We start from the raw sequence: 14206 nt of genomic DNA on the forward strand, positions 1-14206 counted from the left end.
TTTCCTTTAAGTATATTAAAAGCTAATTACAAACCAAAAGTTGGGACGCAGATCTCTGGATACCTGTTCCCTTGCACAGAGGCACATCCCGCATCCCTGTGCAGAACCACAGCTGAGGAGCAGCCTGCAGGTTCTGTAAGCTGAGTATTGTCCTATGTACAGCAAATCCTCTGCTGAGCAAGCAAGGTAGGACCCATGCCTCCCAGGCTGGGGTCAGCAATAAGTCCTTGATCCTCTACTACTGCTTATTCAATTGGAAAAAGGTAATTCAATGTTTTGGCTGCAGCCCGGCTCCTCCAGCAGAGCAGTGTGACATTACACTAACCCGTGCAGCTGCTGGCCGACAAGGAGGAACAACTCCATGTCCCTGCTCCACCTCCTTGAAGAAAAACTAAGCAGAACAAAAAGCCCAACTGCCTCTACAGAGAGAGAAGCAGCGACTGCATGAACACTAACACAGAAAACCTCAAACCCAACGTAGCCGGGTGAAGCTTAAGAAGACTTCCTCAGAAAGTCAGGATGTTTTTGGCAGGAGACAGATTCCAAGGAAGCAACTTCAGCCAGTCCCTTAGAGGGGCAAAGTTAAGGAACAAACTCCGAAACAGAATCAGCTGCAGAGGACGTGCCAGCAGTGCAGGAGAAGGACCCTGAAGCTCAGAACTCACCAACCCACAGCAACGGCAAGGAGGAAAGTAATGCAGGAAGGCATGCACACTGCATCGCTTCTGCACGCATTTCTGGTTTACTCGTGTTGTCTAAGGGGAAGCATCAGATTTAGAAAGTGCGCCTCAAGTTTGTCAGCTTGCATATGCCTCTGGAGAGCCAAACTAGGGAGCTGGCTACTCTGTGCTGCTCTTCAGCATCCTACTCAGGATATTTTCAGCAGCTTTAGCAGTTTTCTTTCTTCTCTTTTATGCAAGTTAAAAGCCAATACTGGAATGTGAGGGCTGCAGACACGGCCTCAGGCTAGCACCACACATGACAACTCGTGTGTATAGATGTTACATAAGAAACATCTTGGTTAGCATGAAAGGACGGGGTGGGTTCAACAGTTTTCATGGCTTTTTTTAAATCATTTCTTTGGCAGAGAAGATTTCATTTAAAGCCTTTAACGTGTGATGAACATGTTCTGTGATGAGCAGTTCACTGAGCTACCTGTGACCTGCAGCTCTGTGACAGCTGTGCCATGGCAGAAAGTGCAGCACCGAGTGGAATCAGCTGCTCTCCACCTCCTGTCACAGCTTGCATGCTCAGAGAAGGGATGGCCACTGAATTCAGTAAACGTTTCTGCTCAGGAGTAGAGGGGATTGTTGAGAGCAATGAAAGCAGGCAGCTCTCCTGCAGAGGGTGGAATGGTAGGGCTGTGCCTGGCCAGACAGAGCAAAGCTCAGGGATTGCCACTATGAGGAAAGCCCCTCCTAGGGCAAAACAAGGGCCCTGAGAAAGTGAATAGCTTCAGGGCTCTAAATCGGGAGTGGAAGGGGTGGGGATGAGAATAAAGGAAGAAAAAAAAAAAATCACCCTGAGATGAGTTGTTTGCTGCGGAAATTATTCACGTTGAGATTTACTCACTGAATGAACCAGAGGCTTCTCATCGCCCCGCTGATGGAGGGCAGGGGAACGCGTGGGGCAGCACTGCTCCTGCTCGCTCCATGCAAAAGGTCAAAAACTCTTCACTCTGTGTTTTTATTTCTAAAAGGCAACCTGGAGCGGTTCACAAGCCTTTTTTTTTTTTTTTTTTCTCCCCAGCACCGCACTCCGACAAATGCTATCTTACTAAACATCTCCACTTTAGAGGAGGGTAAGAGGCGTTTTGATTGGGTTTCGTTCTATTTCCTGAAATTGCTTTTTTCTTTCTGCATTTTCTTTCTGGCCGTTCAGTTGAGGTGGCCCGCACGGAGGGATAATGCAATAATACTTCTGACAAGGTCAGCTTCCCAATAACTTTGCAAATGGCATTTCCCTACAACAAAACATGCGTGGATTTTCTTTTTTTGCAATTAATCTAATAGAAATGTCAGCCCTAAAAGTCGGTCTCCAAAGGCAGAACACTGTCAATGGAAAATTAGATTTTTTTTAAAGCCAGAAAGCGTTTCCTTATCTGTAAACTGAAAATACTGTTTATATAGAAGAACAATTGTTTATGTGCAAAACAAGATTTCTGCAGCTTATGTCGCTGTCTGGGGAAAAAGAGAAAACAGTAAAAGTATAAACCCAGCACGGGAGGAGTCACACTGGGACACATGCTAATTCAGACATGGGATTGTTTTGAGAATGCACAGGATGGGATTGCTGGCTCATTCTGCAATGCCCTGTAGAAGCACACAGCACGCACCGAATGAAGCCTTACCTCACATCCATGCCCACCTTCAATTTAATCATGTGCTCGGTGCACAGAACTGGGCTTCCCAGCAGCTCATGGCCATGGCTCTGACGGAGAGCATAGAACAGGCAAAACCATTCAAACATCACTCTGGCTCAGCTTTCCTACACTCAAATGCTGCCTGGATTCCCCATGGGACTGTAGGATCTTCCTACATATAACTCTACTAATCGTAAGACTCAGTCAAAATAGTTCTCCTCCTCCTGACAGAAGAAAGCTCAACATTAACATCATGTAGAGAGCTCATCTTTTCCCACCTCACGTCTCTAGATATCCCACACAGCACTGAAAAAGAAATGGCAGATCTCCCATTTATCAAGAAGCTTGTAATATAATAATCTCACAACATCAGAATTCATTAACTGAACCTAGACCAATTCTTCACTTTTGCTATAGTTTCTATTAACGAATGTTGTCTCCATCTGAAATTCTACTCCAGCCAATCTGCTCATAAAACAGGGAACAGTTCGTTTCTCCTCACTGCAACAAATCATGGGTCAAAGACCATTTCCACAATACTTCAGAAAAAAAAAAAACTCATTCGACTTCTAATATATTCATCAATTTAAGCAACGCTTGACCTGAGATGATGTGAACACGCACTGAACAAAATAGTTAGCGCTGCACGATGCTCTGCCAGAAGCAATCTGAAACTCCTTAATTCTCCAGACAGTCCTTCAGGTTTATAGATTTTGGGTCTTCATTTGCAAGGACACTCGGAGTGACTGGTGTCTGAGCAGTGCTGCTGTTTCTACCAGAGGCTCACATCACATGTAGCAATAAGCTACTGCGCAATTACTTAATTATCTCTCTCCCTCCTATCCTTTAAAAAAATGCACAGCCATTCAACTTGAAGCAAGGCCAGTTAATCCAGTTTTATGGCTGAGAATTAAAATAGAGAGAAGTCAGGGATTCAAAGTTCCTGTGGCAATACCACCCCTCTAAGAGGCACAGATATTAATGCCTTCAAACCCTAAGTATTTGAGGAACAAAGAAATGCTAAAGCCCTTTCCATGCAGCTTATCCTAGCTAATAATTTAACGGCAGATGTTCAGAAGTCCTAAGTCACTGCCCCTGTCCTTGGATGCTGCCCATGCCACCTCTCACTGCTAGGAGCAAAGAAGTTTGCTCTGCCCAGCTCCGCTCAGCAGTAAGTCCCTCACTGCACCCATCCCTTTTCCCGTTCACTTTTCTGCCACACCTGCTCCAGCATCCTTCATAATTCAGGGCTGAGAAGCAAAGGAATAAACGTTACAGCACACGCATCAAGGGAACTATAACTTTGAATTACCTGACCTTGGTGAGTTTAAATTCTCCGCCATAACATTGGATTAACCTAATTTCTTTTTATTGAATATTTTACCTTTAGAAGTCACACAGCCCGTTCTTTCAGAGAAATACGAGATCTGAAGGTCAAATAAATTCTTTTATGGGCATATTTCGAATTTTCGTAGTCTAACCTCTTAGCTTTGAGTGCTAATATCTCGTGCTGACAGGACAAACAGAAACCAGTCGCTATTCCGGCAGAAAATATATTATTACTGTATATGTATATAATCTTCAAAAAAAACCCTAAGCTAGCATGTAACTTTTAATTTGGCTGCATATTCTAAATTGTTGTAGTGCTAGAAAGCTCTAGATGCCTTGCTTACACAGAAATTGTCAGACATAAGAACAGCCTGTCCTTGTGTCTCCACTGCCAAAGCACCTGATATAAAGGTAGCAATGACCTCAGTATTTTTTAACTACAAGGTTTATCAGATCCAGAAAAAGGCAAGAAAAAGAATCCAGGGCACTGATCCCAAAAAATATCGCTAAGAATTCATGGGGACCAAGCCCTGCTCTAACAAACCACACCTCCTCTATGCCTCCGCAGCACACATCCCTGCAGGTAATGGGTAGGTAAATACCTACCCGTGTAGGTACATAACGATGCAGCATGCCCAGAGTCAGTGAAATGGGAAGTCTATCCACTCGAAGTGAAGAATCAGGCCAGTGCCAGATGATGAGATGAATCCACTTGAGAGGATGCAATGGACAACACCACAGCGTCACAGTGAGGCAGCTTGGTCACCTCAGCCCCACACAACAGACACAGGCCCTAAAGCAGACAGGTAAGCCAGAAGCAAAGGGAACCTTGTAGGCTTTAAAAACCATTCTGGGGCAGGGTTAGCAACTGAAAATTCAACAGCTCTGCTACTTTCTTATTAACTGAAAAAAGTGAGTGTTAAATGTGTGGTAACATCAGGGAAACTAACGGAGCCAACGAGAAAGTACACAACAGAAAAGCACACACTGGGCTGAGAGCCACGTCAGAAAACACGAACTTCTCCTTTTCTAACCTCCTTCCAAATGGTTTTAGCAAACTTCTTTGAAACTATTACAGACAACTTCTTCTCCAAAGGCACTGATCTCAGCTCTCCTTATTCATTCTTCATAGCAAGATTCTGCAGTCATATTAGCAAGCGGTGCTAGCAGGTCCCGTGGAACAGACTGTTTCAAAGGAAAACGGTTTGTGCTCACTTCATTCTGTAAGACAATTTCCATTTGCTTAATATAGTCATGATATTTTAGTGCAGTAATTATACTCTTAGCTATCAGTAACAATTAAACCCTTCTCAGACTGAGGTTGCTTAATAAAGGTCTCAAAATAAATAACACATTCCAAACACAATATTTTTAAATGTCAAGCATGCAAATAAGATCTTGTAATGAATATAACGAAGCATCAAGTACAAATCAGCACGAAGTTTGTCTGTGATTGTACAGAACTCTACTAAAATTGCCGCTGGAGTTACTGCAGAATTCTGATCACTGTGCCAGAGAGAAAGGCAGCACAGGCACCAGAGATGAAATCATTTTAATAAATACTATTACAGTTTAAGGGGATAGCTAGGGAGAAGCCATCGGTGGGGTTATGTTTCCATAGCTGCAGAGCAAGGCTGGTCAAGGCTATGGGCAGGCTGACAATTGATATCTGTTCATTTGTATTTTCTGTAGCAACTTCCTGGAAAACCGGGTTCCTCTGCAGCCAGGCCACTCAGTTATAAGCTAAATAACACCCAGAAGCAGCTAAATTACAGGGTACAGACAAAGGAGGAAAAAAAAAACATCACTCTCAATTTCAGACCTAGATAGATTTGAAATGAGGTCAAAAGATCCTAGAAAGCTGTTGCATTTGGAAGGGGAGATCACAGTTTAAAGGTCCTTACAACGCAGACAGCAAGATAAATAAGAACGGTGAAGCAGACCAGTGCAGACATTAAAGGAACAGAAAGGCAAAGAGCAGTCAGAGTAAGTGTTTGCAGAAACTCCTTGCAGAGCATCCACTGCAGGCAAGGAGCAGCAGAGCAAATCATCTCCAACACAGCTCTGCGTGGAGCCAGCTGCCCAAGCTCCAGAAGGTGGTTAGGTGGATTAGGACTGAAATCGGGCACAGGACGCCCACATTTCTGCCTTCTGCTTCTTATCTCGGCAGCACCCTTTCCATACTTAGTAACTCTTGGCTTAGAAACGTCTTGCCGTCTTCTCTGTCAAATCCCAACGTGACACAGCTAAGCAGAACAGAATGTCAGGATCTCAAAGCACAAACTGCTTGTGATCTGTGCTCATCACGTGGCCTCAATCCCCATGGGGCCATGCCTGTAAGCTGTGAAACACCCGGATAAAGCCCAAGGAGAGCTTTCTGAGCAGAGCAGGATTTCTCAGCCGAATGAATTTATAGCCTGCGAGGGCCCATTAGAAGAAATCAATTAACCCACAGTCAGGGTTAGACCAACCCCAACCACGGATCATCTCAGCAAGGAAAACTGGCAACCCTCTGATTCCGAGCGCTGCAGGAACCAGGACATCCCGCTTTCACTCCAGGTGAACTTACCCAAAATACACTTAACAGATTTGGATTATACAGCAGACTGAAATCCCTCGTATCAAACCCAGACCTCTCCTTCCCACGTCACACAGACACAAGGCTGTCGGAGACCACCAAAAGCAAACACAACACTTGGTATTTCCTCAACCCCACCAGAAGCCAAAGACCCTGACTCTCATTGTTTCATCACAGAACTGTACGCTTCATAACACGACTCCAGACACTCCTGTGCTGGCCACGAGCACAATGCCAAACAGCCCCACTGCACTAGACTGAGTGTAGGACCAGTAACTCCAGCTAACAGGGGAGGAGATTTTTCATCAAAACCTCTGCCTCATCTGGCCTGCTAGTCCTCATTCTCAGGAAAAAAAGAAGAAAGAATCCTATAGAAGAGCAGTCTCAGAATTAAAATTCATGATGTTAGTGGGTACTAAAAATTACAATTCAGCAGAGACCCCGTTCAGACCCCTCTTACTTTGCAGACAGCAATTACCTCTTTCTTTCCCATCCCACAGCAGCTAATGATCTTCTCTCCCCCTGCTATCATTCCCTCCCCATAAGAACCAATCACCATTTTTTTCAGAAACTGTTTAACTGATTAATATAATCAAACTGAAATTAAAGGGTACTGTTCTCAACCTAAAGGGCTGTTGAGTCCCTTGCAAACACAAAGCCTGTCTTGCCTCCCCCCCTTCTTACAGATATGCAAGATGATCTAAAAGGTATTACCTCGCCCAACTAAACTTGCCTTGCAGAACCACAGAAGAGAGAGAAGTAGAATTGCTTTAGAATGTATTTATTTGCAGGCATTAAAAAGACAGCTTCCACGGTTTTATAAAAACTTAGGAAGGAGAGACAAGGTGAGCAGAGGATTGGCACAGGCCAGGCTGACAGCAGACAGCAATCATGTGGAGGCTGGCAGCACAGCTGGGGATGCATCAGTAATGGCACTGCTTAAATGATCCACGTGGAGTCACGATGTGGGCCAAAGAGGGGAAGAAGCATCACGTCCTATCAGCCAGCGAAGGGCATTTGGTGCTGCCCACAGCATGGGGAGCTGCTCCGTTCTGCTCTGAGCACACCTGTGTCCCATGGGTGCAGAGCCCAAACGAAGGCTGCTGCAAGGCTTCTGTGTGTCACACTGGCTGCTTCATTGCTACCGGGTGCAACATTTAAAGACAAATGCATATCCCAGAAAAAGGGTGAATTCATCCCCTCCTCCAAACTCCCTGAACTTTCAGATCTTTCCTCGCACTTTCAAATCACTGACCTCCTACTAAAAACCACAACGCAGGGCTCAATATGACAGAGAAACTGACAGCATTAATTTAAATCTTTACTGATTACAAAACAAAGCAGATGGCAAATCAAGTCATGAACTCCGCATCTGCCATGCCTAATGAACAGTTTAATTACCTAGTCCCATTTCTGATGCATCTCTGCCATTCTCGGCTCTGGGAGTCAGATCACACTGACTCCCGCAAAGATATCTCCGGGAACATGTGGTGTGAACAGTCAGCTGGAGTTGGTTAATCAATACTTACTTAATCTCCAGCTTTTATGGTGATGGCCTAAATTATGCCTCCACTGAAACAGATTTCCTATCAGATCACACGATTGGGTCGAACGCTCAGAAAACAGAACGGAGTACCTGCGGGCAGACAGACACAGCAAAACAACACACACACAGTCAGATTCATTCATTTGCTGCATTATGCCTCACATGAGAGCACTGGAAGCAATTAGGACAGTATACATTCACAAAGTCTACAATTTGAGAAGCAAACTGGACTCATTTGGGATAAGTTACAAGGAGTAACTGAAACTGTGCTCCACGTTTTGAGTTCTGGTGTGTGCAGACAGGCAAGAGCTTCCCACAAAGGACCAGGCACACGCTGCAAGCAAGCAGGGGATTTGGTCCCGGGTCAAACCCACTGCACGTGCCCAGGGTGCTTCTCACTCTGTAGCCTCATGTGGTTATGTCCAACCCACTTTGTGCACAGAAGATATAGCTAAGAATAAGAATAAATCACTGACTGCACACACACAAGAGTGGAGTGACACAGCTGATCCTTCACAGCAGCTAAGTAACAAATACAGCTCAGGGCTGACGTGTGACCTGGTGAAAACCACATGAGAGGAGGAGGTAATGGCCCTCCAGAGATTCACATAAACCAGCTTTCTACCCTCCGCATCAGAAGATTTGGGAATCCCTTTGCATGCCCTCACCGCTTTTCTCCCCTTTCCCTTCTGCTGCACAAGGTCTGTTTGTGCCCCTGAAAGCTGCCCTCTAGGAAGAAACACACCAGAGCTTTGCGCTCATTAAATACAGGCTCAACGAGCTGCTTGACCTCGGATAAGGATTTTCTGAAGGGGGTTTTCATTTTGGAATTGCTCCATGCCATAGAAAACCACTCAAGAGAGTCAGATTTTAGTCATCCAATAGCAACATTGATTACTCTTAATAGCTTACATCATAAAGACCATGAGTCGTGCAGAAAGCTCCCTGAAAAGAGAAATACTCAGAAGCTCAAATCAAATACAGAACTGTGGGTAAACACAATATACAAAGCCAATATAGCAGCAGATCAAACAGGAAAAAGGGCAGGGATAGACCAGGTCTTTCCCCAGTGCTTCAGATATCTCCCACTACTGCTGTGTTGGACCGGCATTGTGTAATAAAGCAAAGATGAAAGATTTCTCTAAATCTGAGCAAAACCAAAGCAAAAAGACAGCATAACAGACAGCAAATGCAGCCAGGTGGTTGTCTAACAGAGTGAGTGAATACATCCCTTCAAACATTAATTTCTTTTTCATTACCCTAAGTGAGCAGGCTGACACTCCAGGAAATGCCTTCAAGCCATCAGCATCCGAAAATCTCTCAGGTGTCCAAGTCCAGACTCTCACTTCACCGAAACAACATCTATCAGAAAACTTCAAGTACAAGACCTACGAGATACACTGGAGAAAGTGTTCAACAAACACACTCTAAACAGCAGTTTGTCAATAGTAATAACCAGGATGCACGTCCTGCCCCAGTCCACTGTCAGAGGTGGAATGAATCAGGCTAGATCACAAGCATGTCAGAGGCTGGAGAACACTGTTCTTCAAGTCAGTCAGGGAAGAAAGAGTTGTAAAGCTTCATAGAAGTACCCCAGATTGACAACTGCACCTATTCCAAACAGTAAACCAAGTGGAAATGCCCGAGTAAGGTCAAGAAAGCCCAAAAGAAGCAAATGAGGCAAGGAAGCAAGCAATGGAGGGAGAAGTTAAATGCACCGAAATGGAAATATAAGAGCAACCAAGTAAAGCAGAGTCTGTGGCAAGCAGAAAATGAACCAGACTGAACAAGACAGGCAATCCACGAAAGTCAGAAAATATTGCTTGAATCTTGAGACAAAATTCAATAGCCATAAAACCTGAGAAGGAATCAGATCGGCAAAGCAAATGTCAGCTGAAGAGAGAATGTTTATAACTAAAATATTAGGTATTGCTGTTATCAAATGAAGAGCAGCTTATCATTTTCTATTGATCTTTTGAAATGTATTCAAGACCCGAGACTTCCAGGTTACAATTTGATCCCAGAGAACAGATAGCTGTTACTGTATTAAACTTGCACCGTTAAATGTGTCTGAAGTCTTTCAATCCTTATTTGCTCAGAATACAGGAGCACACTCACTGCCCTACCAGAGGGTCAAACATACACAAATGCAAAAACCACAGTATCAGAAGCAATGGTGATTCAATCACATATACAATAGTCTCTCTCAAATTAGATTTTCACAGTCCTATTTAACAAGACAAAGACTCAATAGAGAGAGCTCATCTTTTCCATTCTCAATTTACATAGACAGAAGCACACTGTACTACTGATGCCACTAATTAGATGATTAAATACCATTCTAGGTGATATGCTTTCAATGTAAAATAATTATTTTTAACAGGCAGTGTATTTGCTCAATCTCATTTTAAATCACAATATCGTACTTTTTTAATTAAATGAAATTCCTTCTTTCTGATCTTGCATGAGAGAGCAACCAGTGGGAGAAGCAGTGCCAAGAGGAGATTGCCCAAGAACCAGAATGCACATACTTCTTCACAAAGGACTCCTACCATTCCCTGGATGGAATATAAATTTTCAGAGAACAGCAAAGTCTTTATTCCTTTAAAACAGGGTAGCAGAGGAATCACTCAGCATACAGAAAACTTCCACAGTCAAAATATGAGTTTATTTGCCATGGTCTGATCAAGGACATTTCCAACTTTTCCTCTATTTCTCCTCATGAGGGTGGGGTTGGGGGGATAGCAAACAAATTCAGGACTCTGTCATACTATGTAAAGTAGAGTCCAATCCACCACATGACAAAGTACTGTCACGTTTTTATCCCGTACTTAAAGAAGTAATGATAGCAAAGATATTTTGTATTCGGTGAGAAAACATGTTGCTTTTGATTACTGGAAATAAGTTAACAAGGGGAATACTTCAGAAGCCATCTGAGAAACTCCCATTAGAGCTGAGCAGCCCGGTGCCACACTGCACAGCTGAGAAGGCTGAAAACCTTTTTATCAGCTTCAGCATTCACCTGTGTCACAACCAGCCACTCCATTATCAAACTAGAACAACATGGAGGGCCAGCTGCTGCTGCTGAGATGAAACGTCTTTTCTATTTCCACAGAGAAGGTTTTGCCCAGCCACCCTGACTGCAGTGCCTGCCTTGGTGCAAAGGCAAAAACTGCTGCCCTCTTCTCACTGATGTGACTCTTCATGGCATCAAATTCTGCAGTCAGAAGAAGTAAAAAAAATACCCTCCTGTCAAACAGTTGCTTCCCGCTCCTGGAAGCCCTGCTTACCATCCATCACAGACTCCTCAGCTCAACACCAACACAGAATTAAACAGAACTGAGTGCAGAGCAAATAGAACCAAACAAAACGCTTTACTTGACACTGAAAATTAAAGCCTAAAGCACTAGCTACAGACGAGCTCCTTTTCTGCTTGCTCAGACACTCCCACAGCAGCACCTTCCTCCCCGTGCATGATGACGTGTCTGGCTTCTTCTCTCACCCCAACTTCTCCAGTCTGACCTTATGCACACACCTAAGCTTGCTTACGTGAGCAGTTTGATGATATCAGGCAGATTGCTTTAGATGAGTGAAGTTTTGCGAGGAATATTATTGAAAGTGAAGTCCGTATCATTCTTACCAGAAAGAATTATTATTCCCTTTGGGGAAAGAGCTCCCTCAGAATTTAATATAACATTTTTCAATGCTCTACAGACTTGAAAATTATTGTACAGAATTTCATCATGGAAGCACACTTGATATAGGATAATGCAGACTTTTTGAAATATCCTATAGAAAGAATCTTAAAATGTATTTTCAATTTACTGGTCTAGTGCCTGCCATTATATCTGAACAGACTTTCAGCGTTAGAGGAAGGCGATTCTCTTACTCTGTAAATTGTTTTTCCACAGGAACAGTTGACAAGGTGCAGTCATTTCGTTCTCTTTAGGAAAGGAGGTGAGGCAGCGAAAGCCTTTATAAATTCCCCTCAGTGGCTCAAAACACTCTGGAGACAACATGATTCAATTCCCTGCCCTCACACAAATGTCATGCCTCAGACTGAGCCGCAGATTGCCAACAGAGCAGGAGCCCAGATGGAGGAGCACACTAACAAAGCCTTACAATGTACTCATACCTTTATTCCATTGCAGCCCTGAAGACAAGTTTCACGTCACTTTTACAGCATCTGCTACACGAAACCCTAGAGTAACTCTGCGGTACTGGAGTGAGCACAGAACAAACAAACAAAGAATAAGGACACATGCTTTTGCAGACATCATCCGGACCCTCACCTTGGTGAGCAGCAGCACACGTTTCTGCAGCCGCCTGACCAGGGCTTCGTGCTGCTCGCGCTTCTTCTTCTCATCCAGGAGCTGGCTCTGAATCTGTAGTATTTCCTCCTGCAGCTGCTGCCGGGCCTTCTCCAGTATTCGGGCACTAGGGAAGATAACACAGGCTTGTGAAGTCCCAACCACTGCCTCTTAATCAGAGACCAGAAAGACCTGAGAGAAGCACCACACAACAGTAGGACGCTGGGGCTGCTGCCATGTCGTGTTCCAGCTGCTCTGCTGGAATCATGAGCTGCTGCAGCCTCCTTACCAGCTTTTCTCAGACAAAGATAGGAGAGAACCATGCCAGCGTCAGCCTTCTTGTTCAGCACAAGAGGTTACTGGAACCTCACACATGCAATTATTTAGATGCCTTGTATATCTATTTCAAAATGTTTGAGAAGATGGATCATCCTCAACAAACAATGCAAGATCTTGGTTTCTACTGCATCTTTTCCTTTTTTTCCCCTCTCCTAACAAATTAGAAGTAAAACAGAGGTTTAGCATGATCTGCTTTCAGAGAAAGATAATATTCATCTTGTAATTACAGCCATCACCTGCACTTGCTCTTTCCAGTCACCTACACTGAAAGATAAAAGGAACTTGATGATCCCTGGGGTCCCTTCCAACCCAAGCCATTCTATGATCCTATGATAAATGTCTTCCAAGGCAGGCAGCACTCAGTTTGCAACATGGACATGACTCTCAATTAAACCAGAAGGGCTTGGTTGCCCATCGTTTTAAGGCACTGCTTAGAGAAGTTTTCAAAGAGAACACTGACTTAAAAGACTCTCAGCTTAAATTGAGTACATCCTGCACTGCCAGGTCATTGAATTGTACCGGGGAAATTTATGTAAGAATTCACTAAAATCCCCAAGCAGCTATTCTGCAACCTCAAAATTCCTCTCCTTGAAGACAACCGTGCATATTAAAGCACTAGGTGAATAAGGAAAACGTGTAAGACTCCAGTTCAATTTGGAACCATTCAGAAACCAATTTAACAACCAAGGACTGTGAAATCGACTCTTCCTTGTTGTATTCTGGTGGGAAAGTTTAACAACGCTAAATCTGCATTTGAAAATGGATAATTTAATTAGCAGGGTACTATTACATCCTTGGTTCTGTTTTAATTGATCAATTAAAAAGGAAATCTGTGCCCACAGACATTATCTACGGTGATGAAACACGAAGTAATAGCAGCCTTGCACTAAGGATGCTCCTTATCCATCACAACTCAGCAAACACCTGAAGTTCAGTCTTGCAGATATTCAATAGAAATACCAGCCTTTTTCTGGTTCAACAGTGCAAGAATTCCACAGGCTAATAGAGAAAATTAATTGTTGACATATTCCATAGAATAAATCTGTATTTAAAAGTTTCCAAGAAGCCAAAATCTAAAGACGACAGACTGAGTCCTCTCATATTGCATATATTGGATAGAATTACGTGGTAGAACCAAGACACCAAACATCACAAGCACACACACATAGCTTAGGCAGTAACACACAGAAGTTGAAGTTACCACTTCAACTTCACAGTACAGCTTCTATAAATGCTGAGCAAATTGATGGGTTAAGATCATGCTGACATTCGGAAAGCGTAGTGAGACATACAATGGGTTTCCTTCTTGAAATAGTGAATAATGTTTGAAATTCAGACCTCGTGGATAGTTCAGACGTTCAGTGACATCCCCCTCGAAGTGGCTTGGAAGAGAATTGCTTAAATACATGAGGAAAGTTAAGCAAAGGGAAACAAATGGGCAATTTCCTCAGCTATTGCATGGCACTTGGAAAGAACACCATCTTCTGTTTATATTTCAGACTGAGCTAAATGTGATGTTAATGTAGGTAGAATTTAAACGCCAGAGTTGTCCGAAAGCAGCGACAATACTTAAACTCTCTGAACTGTCTCTGTTCCCATAGGTTTCCTTAATACGAGAAGTGTGAAATTCAGCTTCCTTACAACCCTTCACACCGTGCCAAAGCAAATTATTGAGATCCTTTCTTCCTCCCTTGGGACAGATTGATAATCCTTCCAGAAACTGCACCAAATACAACGAAAAC

At 43.5% G+C, this 14206-nt stretch overlaps 1 protein-coding gene across 11 annotated transcripts in view; it reads right to left on the reverse strand.

The window, feature by feature from the left end:
• Nucleotides 1–14206, reverse strand: part of MAD1L1 (MAD1 mitotic arrest deficient like 1) — a 380749-nt gene that overhangs the window by 274812 nt on the left and 91731 nt on the right. For 10 of the 11 annotated variants that reach the window (XM_021412108.1, XM_021412106.1, XM_021412115.1 and 7 more), the window contains one exon: nt 12108–12252. In XM_021412108.1, coding sequence (XP_021267783.1) covers nt 12108–12252 — 145 coding nt within the window. Of the gene's footprint in view, nt 1–7798; nt 7906–9074; nt 9215–12107; nt 12253–14206 lie in introns of those variants that run through there. The other variant, XM_021412117.1, reaches the window with a different exon arrangement.

The sequence above is a fragment of the Numida meleagris genome, chromosome 13, assembly GCF_002078875.1.
Source record: "Numida meleagris isolate 19003 breed g44 Domestic line chromosome 13, NumMel1.0, whole genome shotgun sequence".
Lineage (NCBI taxonomy): Eukaryota > Metazoa > Chordata > Aves > Galliformes > Numididae > Numida > Numida meleagris.